The 22,070-nt window shown below is 34.6% G+C and overlaps 1 protein-coding gene and 1 non-coding gene across 2 annotated transcripts in view; one reads left to right on the top strand and one right to left on the bottom strand.

Annotated features, from left to right (window-relative positions):
• Positions 1–22,070, bottom strand: part of HSD17B4 (hydroxysteroid 17-beta dehydrogenase 4) — an 89,009-nt gene that overhangs the window by 52,983 nt on the left and 13,956 nt on the right. The window contains exons 3-8 of the mRNA XM_015140631.3: positions 11,931–12,038; positions 11,457–11,516; positions 10,196–10,217; positions 10,055–10,101; positions 8,434–8,518; positions 6,855–7,042 (exon numbers count right to left, since the gene is read on the bottom strand). Coding sequence (XP_014996117.3) covers positions 6,855–7,042; positions 8,434–8,518; positions 10,055–10,101; positions 10,196–10,217; positions 11,457–11,516; positions 11,931–12,038 — 510 coding nt within the window. The remainder of the gene's footprint in view (positions 1–6,854; positions 7,043–8,433; positions 8,519–10,054; positions 10,102–10,195; positions 10,218–11,456; positions 11,517–11,930; positions 12,039–22,070) is intronic.
• LOC114679193 (small nucleolar RNA U13) lies at positions 16,931–17,032 on the top strand. The gene has a single exon (XR_003730864.2). It is a non-coding gene; the product is annotated as a small nucleolar RNA U13 (small nucleolar RNA).

Below are 22,070 nucleotides of genomic sequence, written 5' to 3'. Positions count from 1 at the left end.
ATAAGATCAGGTAAAGAGCTAGTAATTAGAAATCATGAAGGAAAGCCACTATGAGAAAAAGTTAAAGAAACAGCAGATTTAAACTACAATGGAATAGAAATGTTGGAATTTAAAATATATTATAAAGAAAAGTTAACTATTAATTAGCATTTGTACCCTTCCTGACTCAACAATTTTACTTCAAAGTACATATCCAAGAAAAGTTATTGTTCTTGTTATCCAGAACACACGTACAAGAATAAAAGCAAATTAATTTAAAAGCAACACATATGTTCATTAATAAGAATTAAATAAATTCACATAATAGTCTTGCAGCAATAAAATTGAATGAGCTACAGCTATATATAAATCTTAGAGCCCTAAAATTGCATGGAAAGACAAAGTACAATTCCCAAAAATTTTTTTAAATGACAAATGTCATAAAGATCAAAAACAAGAAAACCAAACAATAAAGTGTTTGTCCATGTAATTTTTATTTAAAAAAAATTAAAGGTAAGGGAATGAATATTCTCTTTAAGTGATTACCTCTTGGGGGAGGAAATGGGGTGAGGTAAAAAGGTAACAAAAATAGACACAAGTTATGGAAATGCTCCAGCTGGGGGGCCGCATGACAGCACTGAAGATCAAGATGATCTTCAATGACTCCCATGTCCTTTAATTTATCCCTTGTTGTAGTCCTTTTTCACAGTGTACCAAGGCTAGTCTGTGTGATCAATAGGATAGGACAAACGTGATGGTACATCTCTTCTGAAATAGGTTATAAAAGACACTGCAGCTTCTGTCTTGGTGGCCCTCTCTTTCAAATCGTTAGCTCTGGGGAAAGCCAGCTGCCATGTCAAAAGCAGTCCTATGGAGAAGGCCACATGGTGAGAAACTGAGGCCTCCTAACAACAGGTAGGAAGGAACAGAGGCCTCTTGGCAACTACCATGTGCACAAATGATCTTGGAAGTAAATCCTCCAAGCCAAGTTTTCAAATGACTACAATGCCAGCAAACATCTTCATTAAAACCTCATTAAAGACCTAGAAGCAGAACCTCCTAGTTAGGCTAAAATTCCTAGTGACCCCAGAAATTGAGTGAGATAATAAGTGTTTGCTGTTTTAATCCACTAAGTTTTAGAGTAGTTTACTACACAGCAGGAAATAACTAAAACAGCTTGGAAAGTTAGTTCCTGGATACTCATTATAGGGTTTTATTTTATTTCATGTAAGAAACATGTAAGTTATACACATTATTTTTCATGTATCAAGTATATTTCAAAGGGGAAATGAAATAGCAAAAATGTCTCCACACATTACTCATAATATCTGGTTCTTTAACAAATAATTCCTTTAATTGCCCATAAGGAAATATTTTAGAGGAGGAGAAGAAAAGCTTCGGGTCAAAATAAATTTTCAGATATTCTAAACTATAAAAGAGTAAGAAAAAAGCAGAATAAAAATAATGGAATTATAGGACTAGAAACAATAGTCCCAAAATTAAAGGAAATTTTAAAATGATCTATAACTCTCTTACTTTGTGGAAGAGAAAACAGATCCAGAAAGATTAAGTCATTTGTCTAAAGTAGACTTTATTTTCTAAACTTCTTTTACTACAGCATGGTAGGCATAAAGGATTAAACATTTACTTAACGGTTTAGTGGTCCAGATCTGTTCAAATAAATGGCAGCATATTCCCAAAGAAAAACAAATTTAAAACCTAAAGTTTTAAGTACTTTCTTGAAAATGTACTGCTTCCCAAAGAGTCTAGAACCCACAGCAAAAAGTGACTAAAGGTAGAAATCTAACAAAGGGATGATCAGCACAAATTCTAACTAGTGGTTTGTCTCTTGATATGAAGCAGGGGGGTAGAAAGAAGGTACAAAGTTAGATGCAAGTTATTGGCAATGTTCCAATTCTTGGGTTGAGAAGTGAGTTTATGAATATTCGATACATTTTTATGCTTTACTTCTTGTATCTATAACCTATACTGTTTTGTGCCTATATAGTATCATACTTAAAAGGAAACAAATAAAGTGTATATCTTTCACATAACATGATTCTTTAACAAGAATTCCTTTGACATGACCATGAGAACATAAAAGAGTTTTTAAAGAATACGAGGCTTTAAAAATGGCTCTGCTGTCAAGGAAACGGGAAAAAAATTAGATCTCAGGTCCAAATAGGTATTCTGCACTAAAGAAAATTGGTTAGACACAGCTCTTGGCAAAGGCTGCAAAGTACTGCTGTAGTATTACAAATCCCAAGTTCTAAAATGAATGTTAGTTCAAATATGGAAAATAAATGGTACTGTAAGTATTTGCGTTCCATCGAGTAGCTAATTTTAAAATAATTCCATCAATTATTTTGTACCATTTCACAGAAGCTACTTTTAAAGTATTATGTAAATCTTCTTTTCAGAAATATATAAAAACCAAGAGTACCAAAAACTACAGTTCTCCATAGTCAACTAATATATATATATATATATATGTAAAGAAAGGTAGGCTCTCAATTATCCATTTAAATTTTTAAAGAAAGTTGAAAGACTTACACTATCTCATTCCAAGACTTAATATAAAACTAGAATAATCAAAACATCCTGATATTGCTGAAAGGACAGGCGTACAGATCAATGGAATAGAACAGAGAAGCCAGAAATAGACCCGGGGTAAGTATTTGATTGATTTTCCACAAAGGTGCAAAGACAACCCAAATCAAGAATGAAGAATAGTCTATAGAACAAAAGAACTAGATTCTTGAACAAACAAACAGTTTTTCTTTTTAAGACAGGGTCTCAGTCCTTTACCCAGGCGGGAGCGCAGTGGTGCAACCATAGCTTACTGCAGCCTCAAATTCCTGGGCTCAAGAATCCTTTCACCTCAGCCTTCCAAGTCGCTGTGACTACAGGCACAAACCACCCTGTCCAGCTTGACTTTTTTTAAAAAAGGGAAGATGAACTATTATGTGTTAAAGGAAACTTAAGAGCTATAACAACAAAAATGCCTGTGGACCTTGTTTGGATCCTTAGCGGAATAAACCAACTCTAAAAATCTCTCTTTCAAGACAACTAGAAAATTTTAATATGAATTTGGTATTAGGGGATATTAGCAAGTTATTTTGTTTGGTTATGATAATGGCATTGTGGTTACGTGTCCATATCTGTTAGATATTCATTTCCAAGTGTTCATTAGGTGAAATACAATGTCTAGGATTTACTTTGAAATACTGCAGAAGAAAAAGGAGAAGGTGATCAAAAAATGAAACAAAATTGGCTGTTGACCATTTGCTGAAGCTGAATAATGGGTACAAATGGCTCTTAACTTTCTTTACTCTTATGTATATTAGAAAGCTACACAAAAAAGTCTTTTTTTACACAAAGAAACTATGACCATAAAAAGCATTTTTTAAAATTATGGAACATGAATAAGGTAAAATATAATGCAACCATTAAAAGATACCCTGCACTATTTTATTAAATGGGAAAATGTTCATGATATGGGAAAAGAAAAGATAATAATAATTAGACTTCCAGTCTGCACTCCAACATAAAAAGAGCTTGGAAGTTGTTACTTCCATCCTCAAACCAAGATAAAAGCTTAACAAGCTAAAAATCAACAACTCTGCTTATCGGCACCAGAGAATTCAGGTCACAAGGCAAATCACCATCGGGAAAACTGGAGACACAGGCAAACGCAGAAAACCCAGCTTACTGGGAACAGAAGCCTCCAGAGCCCAAGCAGTTAGAACACTTAAACAGTAACCGATAAATTGCTAGAGGCGGAATGTGGACTTGTTTCATCTTAGGAGGACCCAAACTTAGGAGGGGACTCTAATACTTCTATAAGTTTTACCTCCAAAATTTCCCACTACATAGTGAAGATCAGAGAAAAATCCCCTCATGCTTTGGAGAAGAAAAGGGGAAAGAAACCATTCTGAAATATGCCCAGAGTATTCTGTTCTACTTAAGCCCTGCTCAAGAGACACTACTTTACTAGAGCCTTGTCTGACCTAGGGGAAGAGTGATTAGACAATTGGAACTTCTCTAGCTTTCCCATCTCAAATAAGGGAAGGAGAAGAAAAAAAAGCTAAAAAACTCTTCTGAAGGTACCAACCTAGGACTCTGACCCACTAAAAAAAATGGAGATTTAATAATAAGAGTACACAACACTTCCCCTCCCCAATACCTTTCCATTCCATCAACAGGGCTCCAGTATAATAACAATTACAAGTGAGAGCTTCAAGATACAAACTCTATTTAACAAAGAGTTTCTAAGGAAACTCAAAGACAACAGAGTATAAAAAAACAACAGAGAGGAAGCAGAAGCCTCTGATACCCATAGCTATAGTAAATAATAAACACGGCCTAATTCCTAACGAGATAAACATAAAACCTCACACTAAGGGCCTATTAATCTCACTTGCTATTACTCAATAGCATTATTTTTTACTTTCAACAAAAAAATTGCAACCCATGTTAAAAGGCAAGAAAAAGCATAGGCTAAAGAGACAAACATTAGAACCTGATTCATATATGGCAGAGATTTGGAGATTACTAGACAAGGAATTTAAAATAACTATGATTACTATGCTTAGGGCTCTAATGGAAAAAGTGAATAATACACAAGAACAGATGGTTACTTTAAGCTGAGAGATAAAACTCTAAAAAAGAATCAAAAGAAAATACTAGAAATCAAAACCACTGTACAAGAAATGAAGAAAGAATCAGTGAGCTTGAAGATATGTCAATACAAACTTCCTGAACTGAAACGCAAAAAAGGAATGAGAAAAATGGAACAGAATAAAGATCTAAGAACTGCGGGACAATTACAAAAGATATAACCTGCATACAATGAGAACCCGAGAAGAAGAAAAAGAAAATAAGCAGAAAAAATATTCGAAGGAATGATGGCTGAGAATTTTCCAAAATTAATGACACAAATCTCAGAGGATACCAGGCAGCATAAATATCAAAAATCTCCACCTAAACACATCATACGCAAACTGCAGAAAACCAAAGATAAGGAGAAAATCTTGCAAGAAGCCAGAGAGGAAAAAAACGCCTTACCTATAGAGGAATAAGGATAAGAATTATGTCACACTTCCTTTCTGAAACCATGTAACCAAGAGGAAAGTGATGTGAAATACAGGCCCATCTCATTGTATTATATTCCACTTTATTGTGCTATGCAAATATTGCGTTTTTCACAAACTGAAGGTTTGTGGCAACTCTACATGAAGCAAGTCTATCAGCGTCATTTTTCCAACAGCATGTGCTCACTTCATTTATCCATATTGGCATTTAACAATAAAGTGGTTTTTAATTAAGGCATGTATATAGTTTAGATCTACACATAATGCTCTTGCACATTTAATAAACTACAGTATACTGTAAACATAACTTTTACATGCACTGAGAAACCAAAACATTTATATGACTTGTTTTACTGCAATCTTAGCTTTATTGTGGTGATCTACAACCAAACCTGCAACATCTCCAAGATATGCCTGTATTTAAAATGTTGAAAGAAAAAAGCCACCAACCTAGAATTCTGTATCCAATGAACTTATCCTTCAAAAGTAAAGGAGATTAAGAGAATAGAAAGACAAGCCACAGACTGAAAAAAAAATTTCTAAAACTGTATCTGATAAAGGACTTGTTTCTAAAATATACAAAGAACCCTTAACATTCAAGAAAACAAACAATCCAATTTAAAAATGAGTGAAAGATGTGAATAGACGTCTCAACAAAAAAGACAAATAAATGCCAAATAAGCACAGGAAAAAAATGCTCAATACCATACGTCACTAGGTAAGCGCAAATTAAAACAATAAGATATCACTACATATCTATTAGAAAACCTAAAATCCAAAGTACTGACAATAAAAAATGCTGGCGAGAATGTGGAGCAACAAGAACTCTCATTAATTGGTGGTGGGAATGCAAAATGATACAATCATTTTGGAAGACAGTTTAGCAATTTCTTACAAAGCTAAACCTAGTCTTATCATCATAGCATCCAGCAATCACACTCCATGATATGTGCCCAAATGACTTAAAAACTTATGTCTACACAAAAACCTGCACATGAATGTTTATGGCAGCTTTATTAATAAGTGCCAAAAACTGGAAGCAATCGAGATCTCCCTCAATAGGTGTATGAATAAAAAAAATTGTAGTACATTTATACCATGGAATATTACTGAACGATAAAAAGAAGTGAGCTTCAATCCCTGAGAATTCAGGAAGAAAAGGGGAGACAGAAACAGGTGAAACACAGGGGATTTTTAGGGAAGTAAAACTGTTCTGTATGACACTATAACAGTGGATACATAACTTTATGCATTTGTGAAAACCCATACAATTGTACAACACAAAGGGTGAATCCCAGTGTAAACGATTAACTTTAGCTTATCATAATGGTTCCATACTGGTTCATCAATTGTAATAAATATACCACTCTGACCAAAGATGTTAATAGCAGGGAAAACTGTGGGAGGTAAAGTATATAAGAATTCTCTGTACAATTTTTCTGTAAATTTAGAACTGCTCTAAAAAATAATCTATTTTTACAACAATTATTATGAAACAGGAAGAATATTACCCCATTCCGTAAAAAAAAAAAAAAAAAAGACTATCTATACAGAGAAAAAGAATGAAAGTTTTTATCAATGTGGTAGAATTATGGGTCATTTTTTATTTTTTCCTTTGTGCTTTTCTAAATTTTCCACAATGAACACAATTTACACATAATGCTTTTGAAATTGAAAAAAATAATAATTTTTAAGTATTCAGAAAATTAAATACTTTTGCAAAGCTCACTCCACATAGATTTGTAAGTAACAGCACTGAAAAATATAAGCTTGCTTACTAACCTTCAGGCATAACTGTCTGAGTCATCCGTGATCCAGCATTAGGAGCAATGGTGTTACAATGAATGTTGCTTTTTCTGCCTTCAATTGCAAGAGAATTTGCAAGGCCCAGAAGACCCAACTTTGCAGCACTATAATTTGCCTGGCCAAAGTTGCCATATATTCCTGAAGCTGATGAAGTCATAATAATTCTAAAAAGAAAATCAATCTCTCAATATCATCTTTTCCATAATTTGATAACATTGCAACTCCAATTCTGTTTTGGTACTATTGTACCTATCAAAAGCAACTATGTATACCGTCATTAGCTTCTCACAATCATGATTCATGTATCTAAAATAATATTAATATATAAGTAATCTCTCAAAATTCAACTACAAGATTTAACTGTTTTAAAAAGATTTTCTGGCCAGAACCAAATGATCTTACACTTACACTTACACTTAAATGTAAGAATGTATATTCATTATCTATCAAAAACAACAATAAATATTTATAACCATAAAATAACCTGGTAACATACAAGTTAAAATTTTAGCAAGAAATATTAAATCGAACAGTTCTAATTTTTCAGTCCTCATCACTTTGCCTCTCTCCCTTTCTGAATAATATTAAATGCCTCGTTAAAACAATCATCTCAAAATCTGACCCAACCTCACTAACTCTACTTAGGCTAAGTAAAACAAATCATGTCATCTATTCTCAGAAACTGTCAGGACCAGGATAAACTAGAAATCTCCAACAAAAACAGGCATCACAAGCAATTTGCTTCTATTAGGTATGTATGAGCCCTAAATTAAGAGGAATGACCTCAACTCTAGAGTGCAAAAGAGAACATGGATTAAGCGTACTAGCACTGCCACAATGAGTTACTTATCTAGGAGCAATCATGAGAGGTCCTACAGTTCTTAAACAGTTGATAAAGACTAACTAATGTCTGACTAGTACCAGTCAGCAGGAAATAGCCATTCATCTCTCCCCAGTTGGGAAGACATGAAATAATATTCAGGTTACAGAATAAGGTATAGCCGAATCCTCAATGTGTGTACTACCTTCTAAAATGCCAGAAACTAAGGCAGGAAGATCACTTGGGCCCAAGAGTTTAAGACCAGCCTGGGCAACAAAATGAGACACCATCTCTACCAAAAAATTAAAAAATTAGCCAGGTGTGGTGGCACATACCTGCAGTCCCAGCTACTTGGGAGGCTTAAGTGGGAGGACTGCTTGAGTCCAGGAGGTAAGGCTGCAGTGAGCCATGTTCATGCCACTGTACTCCAGCCTGGGCAAGAATGAAACCATGTCTCAAAATAAAATAAAAGTTGCCAGAGAACAGCAAGAAAATCTTTAATAACAAAAAGAGGTAAAAAATAAATATAAAGCTGTCCAGCTCAGCCAATCTGTGACTAAGTGATACCAATTTAATGAGGGTATGTGTCAAAACCATATGTTAAAAGCCATATCTAAAGATGTTTTCCTCAATATCATAAATCATTTCACAACACTTCACATAATCTTTCCCTGTACACAAGAACCCTCAGACACAACATCTTCAATCCCCCGTGACAACCACATGCAACTCTACCTTCCGTATTTCTGTTTCTTCATGTGATCCCATGCTGCCCGTGTCACTTGGAATGAGCCCCGCAAATGAACTCTGTGGATTATATCTAAAACAATAAATTATGTTTATTGAATATTTTGTAAAAACTTAGATAAGCATGTCTGAGAATCAACATAAGCAATGTTGTATTTATACAAAGATGTTCATTTTATACCTAATGTATAAAATCACCTACTGTCGCACCCCAATGAGTATTTTGCCTTTGTTTCAGTTATGCTACTAGTCGACAGTTCACACCTAGAACTACAACAGCTTTCCTCATAATTTGTAAAATTAATGGAACACCTACATCCAAATATAATGCTATGCCCTTAATTTATGCCTACTTTATATAAAAATTTGCTAATATAAAATCCAAGATTTTTACAAATATAACTGGCACTCAAGACTAACATCAGTTAAAGCATAATCATAAACCACATAGCTCATTAAGAAATATTTACAAAATATTCACTAGATCCCTACTGTTACCGTCTGCAAATGAGTTTGTGAAAGAGGCCTGTTTTCACAGATTTCGATCTAATAAAGCACTTACAAAACATTCAGACAGACAACTCTAGATTTTAACTGTCAAACTTTTTAAGCATTCTTAATTTTGTTAAAACAAATGTTTTCCTGTGTATATTAGAAGAAGAATGTAAGAGTGAAAAAAGGAACTAAAAAAAAAGAGAGAGAGAAGGGTAGTCAGGAGTAGTGGGCTTAGTAGGATGGCATCAGAGAAGGAAATACCTCAGTCCCATCGCAGCACCAAGAAAAGCACCAACATAGGCCCCCTTTACCAGCAAATCCTATCTTTCTGAGCTTCTTTTTTATCCCAGTTGTTACAAAGGAAGCAGAAACTAAAAGCTCTTCTTAGCTTAATTGTAAATCAAAGATATTAATTCTTCCTTCAAAAGACAGTCAGGCAATATTCCCCCAAAACACATTCTATAAACAATGATACAACTGTTTCACCTCAGTTGCCATGCCTCCCACTGTCTCAGCCACCACTCTTCATTTTAGTTCTGATGGCCAATGGAAGTAAGGACAAAGAAGAGCAAAAGAAAAAAAAAAAAAACTCTTAACTGTGATTTGTTCATTATCTAAACTCAATCTTTCCAATTCAGACAGAATGGAAAACTTTCCTATTTACTAGAAGCTTCAAAATTATATCCAAGTTTTGTCCTAACCTGTTCTAAGATCGCCATCATTTTTAGTACACTAGACTCCCTTACATATCCTGCTCCTGCTCTTGAGAAAGATTCACACATCTGGATAAGCACATTAAAGGCTGTTAGAGTTAATACAGCTAGAAAATGCTGACAACCTCTTAAGGAGAAAAAAACGGGAGAGGGAAACCTGAAGAAATAAAATCCTTTTAGACAACTTCTAAACAAATGATTTCACATTTTTTAAACGTATTAAATGTTTTCTAAAAGAGGCTACTTCTAACTATTGTTTTCAGTACACAGCTTACTCATCATATATACTAGCAGCAAAAGTAGGTAGAAGCAAGTTTTTCCTTAAATGTATAAATTTATCAAATATTAAAAAGGCTAAATGGATAAGTAAGTTCCACAGAGACATATTAAAATCAACTTACCCCAGTCTTCATCACTTATCCTAGCAAAGGAACGATCCCTCAGAATTCTAAAAAATCAATGTTGTATAGGGTAAGAAGAGGAAAGTTATATTTTTTAAAAAATTATATGCACATCACTAAAAATGAAAAAGAAATACTCACCCAGCATTGTTGACCACAACATCTACAATATAAAAAGATCCAAGTCACATATAAAAGCAAGCACAGTAGTTTGCATTTGCTTACAACTCACATTTCTCTCAAAACTGGCTTTTTTAACCATGAAAAAGTAAATATAATAGGTAAAGAGTGCTATTAAAACAAACTCTATACCTACATCAAAAAAATTGACTCACAAAAGCCTAAGTATCACATTATATCAAGCACCTTCCTCTCAAACTAATATCTATAAATTTTCCCACCTCTCTATCAAAATTCTATCCACTTATTTATAGAATTAGCTACTGTACAACTCTTAGGTTCTAAGGAATCAGAATCATAAGCCGTTCTACACTTAACCTCAGAATTCACTTAGCAAGTTAAAGTTAGATTTTTTCCTTGCCACTCAAAAGTAAAAGGCCCAAAAAGAAAACCATTAGAGTTACAAACTGATGCCTTATCTTGATACATAATTATTTTCTCACTATGAAAGAAAATAATTACTTTTTAAGGTTCAGTCCTCTTGTGGCTATTTTCACCCTATGATTTCATATTTTTGTGGTTTCTATCCCTGTCAGATGATATGTGAACATGGTTCTTATGAGTTCCATCAAACATAATAAGAAAAATAAATGTGACAGACCAAACAAAAAAGGGGAGAGCACATTCAACTAAGAATAAGTAATGTTTTTCAGATTGTAAACATGTTGAGCTTATCTTCTGTGATGTCTCCATCTAGCAGTTAAATAATCTATTAAGAGTACGTGGGACTAAACTGGGAAGATTAGCTAGCGAAATAACAGACTAAACAATTTATTTCAAATATTTCTTAAAAATTAAGATTTTTATTACAGAGAAATCATCATAATTTGCAAGATATTGGATCATTTTAATCCAAATTATTATAATTATCCAAAAGAATCCACTGGGTCCTCTATTGCCAAAATATTGGTTTATTTTTTATCTTATAAACATCTTTGAGGTTTAACTGAATTATTTAAAAAAGGACACTGAGTAAATGTTTACAAGTTTTTTAAAGCACTTAAGGTGCAAAAAAACGAACTCAACACTATAGTCAGCCATAAACTTGCCACCTCAATGAAGCCCTTTTTGAAATAAGTAAAATAATTAACTTATAAATCAAATTTTAAAATGTGATTATGAGGAAAGAGGTATCTGTTTAGTAAATAAAAGTCAACTTAAAAATATTTTATTAGGAAGGTAGAAGTTGCTCCATAAGAGCCATAACACAAAGAAACATCACCTATTCTTCCAAAAGCATCCAGTGCTGTCTTCACAACCTTCTCTCCTTCTTCCACTGAATCTGAGGGAAATGAAAATTTGTATGAAATTCCAGCAACCTCCCTTCCAAAGGACTTCTAAATTCTGTGGGTCAGAGTACACGACAAATGCTATTCACCCAACAGAACTTAGAAGAACATATCCATATCTACAATAATTTACTAATTATTGTATGTGCTCACTAAGAATTGTAATTATTGTGTGTGCTCGCTAAGAAAAATAGTAAACAACAGAACAAAGGTTAGAATCATGAAATAGTCTACATCAAAAGTGTTAAAAATTCTCCCATATATAAAATACGTAGTCAGAGAATTTTGGCAGACTTAGAAAATCATAATTACACTGGAATACTGAGATATTTGCTCAAAGATTATTAATGTGGCAAACAGCATTAGTTGAAGGAAAATAAGTAGTATAGTTCTCTCAAATACCATACCATAGCTGGCCACTGCTTTTCCACCTCTCCTTCTTATTTCTTCAACAACCTTATCAGCAGCCAAGGAGCCTTTACCAACTCCTTTGAAGTCCCCTCCCAAATCATTCACTGTAACGCAAAAACAAACAAACAACAATTAATTATTCTAGACTTTCAATGTGTGTGTGTGTGTGCGCGCACGTGTTGAAAATGAAATTCTAATTACTAGCACTTCTCTTCAGTCATCTGCCCAATTCCTTCCTACCCTATCCCATCTTACTAAACACACCACAGGCATTTTCAAAACATTCCTCTTCATTTTTGAATACAGACATAAAGAAACAGCAAAAATATTTAAACACGGGTTCTTCTCACGACATTTTTAACTATGCAGTGTTTTTCCTCTTTCAAAAAGTAAAAAAGCCTGGGCATGGTGGTTTATACCTGTAATTCCAGCACTTTGGAAGGCTAAGGTGGGAGGACTGCTTGAGCTTAGGCATCCAAGACCACCAGCCTGGGCAACATAGCAAGATTTCATCTCTACTAAAAACCAAAATAATTAGCTGGACATTATGGCATGTAGCTGTAGTCCCAGCTACTTGGGAGGCTGAGGTGGGAGGATTGCTTGAACCTGGGAAATCAATGCTGCAGTGAGCTATGATCATGCCACTGCACTCCAGCCTGGGCAACAGAGCAAGATCCGATCCAGAAAAAAAAAAGGAGCAGGGAAGAAAAGTTTAAAAAAAAAAAAAAAAAAAGATTCAACCCACTTTTCAGCAAAAGAAAAGAAAAAATGTGAAAATCACTTTAAGATTAAATACACAGGAAAACAAAACTACTATAAAATCGATCAATCCTACTTCCACGTCTTTATCCAAAACAACTGAAATCAGAAGAAAAATTGACTTGAAATTCTCTTCAAATATCAAAGGATATTAGCACTCCAATGTTCACTGCAACACAATTCACAATAGCTAAGATGTGGAAACAACCTAAATGTCCATGGATAGATGAATGAATAAAGAAAATGGGGTATATACATGCAATGGAATAGTATTCTGCATTTAAAAAGAATAAAATACTGCAATATGTGATAATATGAATAAATTCTGAAGACACTATGTTAAAAGAAATAAGTGAGTCACAAAAGGACAAATACTGGCATGATTCCACTTATGTGGGGTATCTAAAATATCAAAACTCATAGAATCAGAAAATAGAATGATGGTTGCCAGGAACTAGGGAGATGCCGGAAATGGAGAGTTGCTAACCAATGGGTATAAAGTTTCAATTACATTGGGCTGGGTGTGGTGGCTCATGCATGTAATCCCAACACTTTGGGAGGCTGAAGTGGGGGGATCACCTGAGGTCAGGAGTTCAAGACCAACCTGGCCAACATGGTGAAACCCCGTCTCTACTAAAAATACAAAAATTAGCTGGGTGTGATGACGCACACCTGCAATCCCAGCTACTCAGGAGGCTGAGGCAGAAGAATCGCTTGAACCCAGAAGGCAAAGGTTGCAGTGAGCTGAGATCAGGCCACGGCACCCCAGCCTGGACAGCAGAGTGGAAACTCTGTCTTAAGAGGAAGAAAAAAAAAGTTTCAATCATGCAAGATAAATAAGTTCTAGAGATCGGCTATACAACATACCTATAACAATACTATATTGTACACTTAAAACCTTTTGAAGAGGATAGATCTCGTAAGTATTCTTACCACAATAAAAAAGTTTTTAAAGATTAAGCATACAATGTTGAAATATCTTCTCCATAAGAAAGTCTTTATGTATAAAAGATTTTAAAAGCAACAGGCATGAGCTTAAAATATTAAAAAATAGTATTTTAAGTTTTTACAACATACACAGTGTCTAAAATGAAAGAAATAAAAACTATTTATCAAAAGAGGTCAAAAATTACATACAGAACCAGTACATGTTTAGTCACTAATTTATACCATAACTCCATGTTCGTATGTTTAACACCTGATCACACTTACCATATAACATCTCCCTATATCCAAGTATATATTTACAAACATTGAGAATTTACTACTTGCAAGAAAATCTACAGAGGAACACACAAATGTGTAAGAATGGTGTTTGCCCTCAAAGAGTTTATTATTTATTGAAAGTTAAATATGTGACGGCGACAGTGATACACAGATTTTAGCATAAAGCATATATCCAAGCCAACATAATCAAACAAGAACAAATAACAAAGTTAATTTACACAATAATTTATGAAAAAATTTACAAAATAACATGCAAAAACTAATAAAAAGATACATAGACAAATGCCAAATAACTTGGAAAAACAGAACTTAAAAGAATTATTTGAAAATAACTTGGAAAAACAGAACTTAGAATTATTTGAAACAAAGAATCTGCATTGTGAAATGATCTTCTCCATAGGGTTACTGCAGAGATTTTGAAAACTATATCAATTAAAAAGTTACTAATTAATAAACAGCAGAATGGTATACATGAAAATGTAATAGTTATGATTAACACAATTTTTTGAAACAAGATTTTTTTTTCTTCTGAAAAATTGCTCTTTTTAAAACTGGAGTGCGGGTTGACAGTGGAACTGGATAAATAGGTAATGGGATAATACGTAGAAAAAGCCAATGCCTAAAATCAGCTAAGGCATATATATTTTCACTTAACTTTTTGAAAACAGGAAATGAGTTTTTCAAAATGCGGACTGAGATTTTTTTCTGACAGTATAATATGATGTCTTATGGCAAATAAAAATGTTACAAAGACACAAAAATAATAGAAAGAGGCTTATATTACCCCTTAACAGATGGAAAAAAGTGTTAGGATTCTCAAAAGACTGAATTCTTATTAACTGTTCATTTCAATGCAATTATTCAAATGACAGGAAACAACCAGTTAAAAAATATCAAGATTTTAAGACGGCTAACAGTCTTTTATGACCCTTTTTAAGCACAAGAAAGTTCAAAAGCAAGTTAGAATATGTGATACTTAAGTGAAGAAAGCATTGTTTGATTGTGCAATGAAACACTACCCCCAAGTGGAAATTTTACAAAGCGCAACCAGGCAGGCAAGCATTGAAAGTTGGATAAATAATTTATTGAGATCAATCATGGGCAGTTAAATAATATTGGGGTAAATTTATCTCAAACAAATCTCCACATTAGAGGCCACTAAATTGACACTGACCCATTCAGCAATCCCACTATCACCAGAGCAAAATCACAGAAATTAAAATCTTAACTAGAAAAACACTGGTTAGACGTCATCAAGATGGCCAACTAGAGGTGCCCAATCCTTGTCTCCTCTGCAAAGAAGGACCAAAACAACAAATAACAGCGCTTCAGGTAGAATGTCTAAGGGAGAACATGACAATTCAGCAAGGAAGTGACAAAAACCTTCTGAGGCAAAGAAACTCGGCATGGCAGCTTAGAGGGGGAAATGAAGCCTCCAGATATAATCAGCTTAGAGCTGAGAGGGACTTCCTATTGTGGGTAAAAGGTTAAGTGGGAGATACCTAAGAGTCACCATTACCATCACAAATACCTGCAATCCTAGCTACCAAAGAGTTCCACAGTTCTCACAGACCCTGAGCTCAGTAGAGGGACCTTCCTGGAGTATAGACAGCTGAATTGCTCCTTAAAAGGAACACAGGCTGAGTCCTCCCCATCCCATGAGACCCAAGCTGTTACAGTACGACCCCATTTTAGGAATGGAACCACTGCTGGTGTGCATTCTGACCTGGAGGCCAATAACCCAAACATCTCCATATCCTAGGGGTGCCATCTGTCATCATCCCACCATGCCCACACAGAAGGCTGCAGGATCATGAACCCAGCTAGTTTCAGTGGTACCACTATGACCTCAGTCCATGTAGCACCCTACACTCCAAAAACAAAAACAAATATTCAAGTACAATGGGGACACTGCCACCAGGAAGAGAAGGCTGACATATGCATTCCCCAGAGACTAAGAATTAGCCTGGCCAGCATCTATCGCCTCAAGCAACCATGATCTATCTAGCAGTAGAGAGCAACCATGTGCCACATGTGCCCCATATGGACCAAGACAACTGACACCACCAGCAACCCTTCCCCCTCCCATGGAGGATCTACCATGCACCATGCTCACTCACCAGGGACTGAGAACTAACCCACCTGGCAATCCCTCTTCCCAGCAAAACCGTGCCACTGTCTCCACAAACACCAAAGTCAAGGCCACTGAGGCACATACAGACATTGCTGATGTTGATTACAGCCAAAAAAATCACAAGGCAATTATACTTCTGTGCCCAACCAGAAGCTAAACCAAACACCCAACCCAACTGATATATGGAGAAAAAAGTCTTTCCCTACAAAAGTTACTTCATAAAAGTAGAAGATAACGACTGTTCTACTAGACATACAAATATCAATGTAGGAACAAAAGAAATATGGAAAAACAGGCCAGGTGAGGTGGCTCACGCCTGCAATCCTAGCGCTTTGGGAGGCTGAGGTAGGTGGATCACTTCAGGTCAAGAGTTCGGGACCAGTATGGCCAACATGATGAAACCGCATTTTTACCAAAAATAACAAAAATTAGCCAGGCGTGGTGGTGGGCACCTGTAGTCCCAACTACTAAGGAGGCTGAGGCAGAAGAATCGCTTGAACCAGGAGGCAGAGGTTGCAGTGAGCTGAGATAGCACCACTGTACTCCAGCCTGGGCAACCTGTCTCCAGGTGAATAAATTTAAAAAAATAAATAAAGAGATACCTTTATTTAAACAATTTGTTTAAGTTAAAAAAAAAAAGAAACATGGAAAAACAAGGAAACATGACACCTCCAAAGAAACACAACTCTCCAGTAACAAACTTAAATAGAAGAAAATCTACAAAATGCCTGAAAGGTAATTCAAAATGATGATCTTAAGGAAATCCAGTGAGATACAAGAAAATATAAATAGATAATACAAGAAAATCAGAAAAACAATTAACGATATAAATGAGAAATTCAACAAAAAGATATATATATCATTTAAAAAAAACAGAGCTTCAGAATTCAATGAATAGATGATTGAATGTTCACGCTTATGTGTAAGACGTGCCTCCCTCAAACTTTGTCCTGAAACAAGCACATTGCCCATCTGATAGGAAAAAGAAAAAAGAAAAAACAAGAATTCAATGAATGAAATTTAAAAACACAATTGAAAGCTTAACAACAGACTACATCAAGCAAAAGAAAGAGTATTTAAACTCAAAGTCAGGTCTTTTGAAATAACCTAGTCAGACAAAAAACAAAAAGGAAAGAGGAAAACATAAAAAAGAATGAAGAAACCTATGGTACTAATGGGACACCATTAAGTAAACAAATTTTTACATATTGAGAGTTACAGAAGGAGTGAAGTTGGGCATAGAAAACATTTTAGCTGAAAACTCCCCAAGTCCTGAAAGAAAGATGGACATCCACATCCAGGAAACTCAAAGATCTTCAAATGTATTCAACCCAAAAATGTCCTCTCCAAAGCACATTCTCGTAAAACTGTCAAAAGTCAAAGACAAAAAGAGAATATTAAAAACAGCAAGAAAAAAGCATCAAGTCATGTATAAGGGAATCCCTATTAGACTAAAAGCAGATTTATCCGCAGAAACATTATAAGCCAGGAGAGAATGGAATGACGACATTCAAAAATGCTGAAAGAAAAAAAAAAAAAAACCTGCCAGCCAAGAATACAACTCCAGCAAGCTATCCTTCTGAAATAAAGGAGAAACAAAGTCTTTCCCAGACAAGAAAAAACTGAGAGAATTTATCACCACTAGACTAGTCTTACAAGAAATGCTTATGGGAGTCCTACATCTGAAGTGAAAGGATAAGTCTTACAAGAAATGCTTACGGGAGTCCTACATCTGGAAGTGAAAGGATGAACTACCATCATGAAAACATATGAAAGCTTAAAATTCACTGGCAGAGCAGATACACAAATGAGAAAGAGAAAATAATCCAATTTTATCACTACAAAAAAAAACACAAAACTGAAGAGATAGACAATAAAAGATAAAGAAAGGAACAAAGAACATAAAAAAAAGAAAACAATTAACAAAATGACAGAAGTTCTTACCTATTTATCTTGAATATAAATGAATTAAATTTCCCAGTTAAAAGATAGAGATTGGCTGGATAGATTTTTTTAAATACTCGACTATATGCTACCTACAAGAAACTCACTTTACCCATAAAGACACACATAGACTGAAAACGAAAGGATAGAAAAAGATATTCTACATAAATAGAAACCAAAAATAAGCAGGATAACTACATTCACAACTCAGCATATACAAGGCATTTGTTCCAGGACACTCCATGTGCACCAAAATCTGTGCATACTCAAGTCCTGAAGTTGGCCCTGTGAAATCTATGTATACAAAAAGTAGGCCCTCCATATATGCAAATTTCACATCCTATGAATATTGTATTTTCTATTGATATGTGGTTTTTAAAATATAAATGTATAAGTGAACCTGTACAATTCAAACCTATGTTGTTCGAGAGTCAACTATATACATCAGATATAATAGACTTTAAGTCAAAAACAATGCAAAGAGAAAAAACAAGGTCATTATATAAAGATAAAGGTATCATTTCAACAAGAGGACATAACAGTTGTAAATATATATGCACCCAACACTGGAACACCCAGATATATAAAGCAATTGCTACCAGATCTAATGAGAAAGATAGACTTCAATACAATAATAGTTGGGGACTTCAATACCTCACTCATGGCACTGGGAAGATCATCAAGAAAGAAAACCAACAAAGAAACTTTGGACTTAAACTGCTCTATAAACAAAATGGACCAAAAAGACCACTGCTCTAGAAATGAAATTGTCCTAACAGAAGTTAATAAACTGCTCTATAAACAAAATGGACCAAAAAGACCACTGCTCCAGAAATGAAATGGTTCTAACAGAAGTTAATAGAACATCTGATCCAACAGCTGCAGACACACATCAGCGCATGGAACATTCTCCATGTCAGACCATAAGTTAGGCCACAAAATAAGTCTTAATAAATTTTTTATTTGATATGTTTTGGTTTTCTAACCACAATGAAATAAAACTACAAATCAATAACAAGAATTTTGGACACAGTACAAATACATGCAAACTAAACAACATATTCCTGAATAACCAATGGATAGCAAAGAAATTAAGAAGAAAATTTAAACATTTCTTGAAACAACTGAAAATAAAACCACAACCTACCAAAGCCTATGAAATATAGCAAAAGCAGTACTAAGAGGAAAGCCTATAGCAATAAACGCCTACACTGGAAAAGTAGAAAGAATTCAAATAAACAATCTAAAAATGCATCTCACAGAAGTAGAAAAGCAAGAACAAATCAAATCCAAAATCAGTAGATAGAAGGAATGAAGATCAGAGAAGAAATAAACAAAATTCGGCCTAAAAAAAAAATACAGAAGGTCACTGAAACAAAAAGTTGGTTTTTGAAAAGATAAACAAAACTGACAATTCATTAGCTAGACTAAGAAAAAAGAGAAGACACAAATAAATAAAATAAGAAATGAAAAAAATACATTTACAACTGATACCACAGAAATAAAAAAGATCGTTAAAGACTACTGTGAACAACTCTATGCCAACAAACTAGAGGAAAACTGGACATAGACATATGACCTACAACCAAGATTCAACTCAGAAGAATTAGAAAATCTGAACAGGTCAATGACAAGGAACAAGATTGAAGCAGGTATTAAAAACTCTTCCAGGAAAGAAAAGAGCAGTATCAGACAGCTTCACTGCTGAATTTTACCAAACACTTAAAGAATACCTAATACAAATTCCTCTCAAACTATTTCAAAAAATTGAAGCAGGGGAATGGATTTCTTCCAAATTCATTCTATAAGGCGGGCATTACCCCGATACCCAAACCAGACAACAACAAAACAACAAAAAAAAGAAAACTGAAGTCCAATATCCCTGATGAACACAGTCATAAAAATCCTAAACAAAATACTAGCAAACTGAATCCAATTAGATTATATATCATAATCAAGTGAAATTTAGCCAGAGATGTAATGATGGTTACATGTATGCATATCAATAAATGTGATATATCACATCAACAAAATAAAGGAGAAAAAACCATCTGATCATCTCGAGAGACACAGAAAAAGCATTTGATAACATTCAATATTCCTTCACGATAAAAACTCTCAACAAATTAGGTACAGAAGGAATGTACCTCAATACAATAAAGGTCATATATGACAAACCTGCAGCTAACATCATACTCAATAGGGAACAGCTGAAAGCTTTTCCTCTAAAAACTGAAACAAAATAAAAATGCCCACTTTCACCACTCTTATTCAACATAGTGCTGAAAGTACTAGCCAGGGCAACTAGGCAAGAGAAAGAAAGAAAGGGCATCCAAATTAAAAAGAAGGATATCAAACTGTTCCTATTTACAGATGACACAATCCTATATACAGAAAAACCTAAAGACTCTACCAAAAAACTCTTAGAACTGATAAATGACTTCAGTAAAGTTGCAGAATACAAAATCAACATACAAAAATCAGTAGCATTTCTATACACCAATGTGTCGGGCCACTTCTGCATTGTTATATATAAGAAATACCGGAGACTGGGTAATTTATAAAGAAAAGAGGTTAATTGGAGCATAATTCTGCAGGCTGCACAGGCAGGGCTCCAGCATCTGCTCCTCGTAAGGCCCTCAAGAAGCCTCCAGTCATGGCAAAAGGCAAAGGAGGAGCAAGTGTATCACATGGCAAGAGTGGGAGCAAGAGGGAGAAGGAGGTCCCAGACTGTTTTAAACAACCAGATCTCACATGAACTGAGTAAGAACTCACTTATCATCAATGGGTTGGTGTTAAGCCAATCACATTTCAACATGATTTGGAGGAGAAAAACATCCATACCATATCAACCAATAACAAACTAGTTGAAAAAGAAACCAGAAAGCAATCCCATTTACAATCACCAGAAAAAGAATAATAAAATACCTGGAAATAAATCAACCATTGAGGCAAAAGATCTCTACAATAAAACTATAAAACACTGATGAAAGAAATGGGAAGAGGACACAAAAAATGGAAAGACATCCCACGTTCATGGATTGGAAGAATTAGTACTGTTAAGATGGCCATACCACCCAAAGTGATCTACAGGTTCAATGCAATCTCTATCAAAATGCCAGTGGCATTCTTTTTTTTTGCTGTTGTTCCTAGCCACTAGACAACCAGGGAACCAGTGACATTCTTCAAAGAAATAAAAAAAAAAAAAATCCTAAAATTCACATGAAACCACAAAAGATCCCAAATAACCAAAGCAATACTGAGCAAAAAGAAAAAAACCTGAAAGTCTCACACTACTTGATTTCAATATATACTATAAAGCTATAGCTACCAAAACAGCAATGATAGTGACATAAAAATAGATACATAGAACAATGGAACAGAATAGATAACACAGAAATAAATCCACACATTTAAACCCAATTGATTTTCTACAAAGGTGCAAAGAACATACAGGGGAGAAAGGACAGTCTTCAATAAATGGTGCTGGGAAAACTGGATATCCATATGCAGAAGAATGAAACTAGACCCCTATCTCTCATCATATACAAAAATCAACACAAAAGTTATTAAAAAGCTAAACATAAGACCTGAAACTATGAAACTACTAGAAGAAAACATGGGGGAAACACTTCAGGACATTGATTCCAGCAAAGATTTTGTAAATGAGACCTCAGAAGCACAGGCAACGAAAGCAAAAATAAACAAATGGGACTAGATCAAACTAAAAAGCTTCTGCACAACAAAAAAAACCAACTTGTAGAATGGGAGAAAATATTTGCAAACTACTCATCCAACAAGAGATTAATATCCAAAATACATAAAAACTCAACACCAAAAATAAAACATAAATAATCCTAATAAATAAATAATAAATAAATAAACAGTATATTTTTAAAATGGCAAATGAACTGAATAGGCACTTCTCAATGGCCAGGCATGGTGGCTCATGCCTGTAATCCCAGCACTTTGGGAGGCCGAGGCAGGTGGATCATTTGAGGTGAGAAGTTTGAGACCAGCCTGGCCAACATGGTGAAACCCCCTCTCTACTAAAAATACAAAAAAAAAATAG

This window comes from Macaca mulatta, chromosome 6, assembly GCF_049350105.2.
Source record: "Macaca mulatta isolate MMU2019108-1 chromosome 6, T2T-MMU8v2.0, whole genome shotgun sequence".
In the NCBI taxonomy this organism is placed as follows: domain Eukaryota; kingdom Metazoa; phylum Chordata; class Mammalia; order Primates; family Cercopithecidae; genus Macaca; species Macaca mulatta.
Note: the sequence above shows the minus strand (reverse complement) of the source record. Positions and strands in the feature narration are given on the sequence as shown.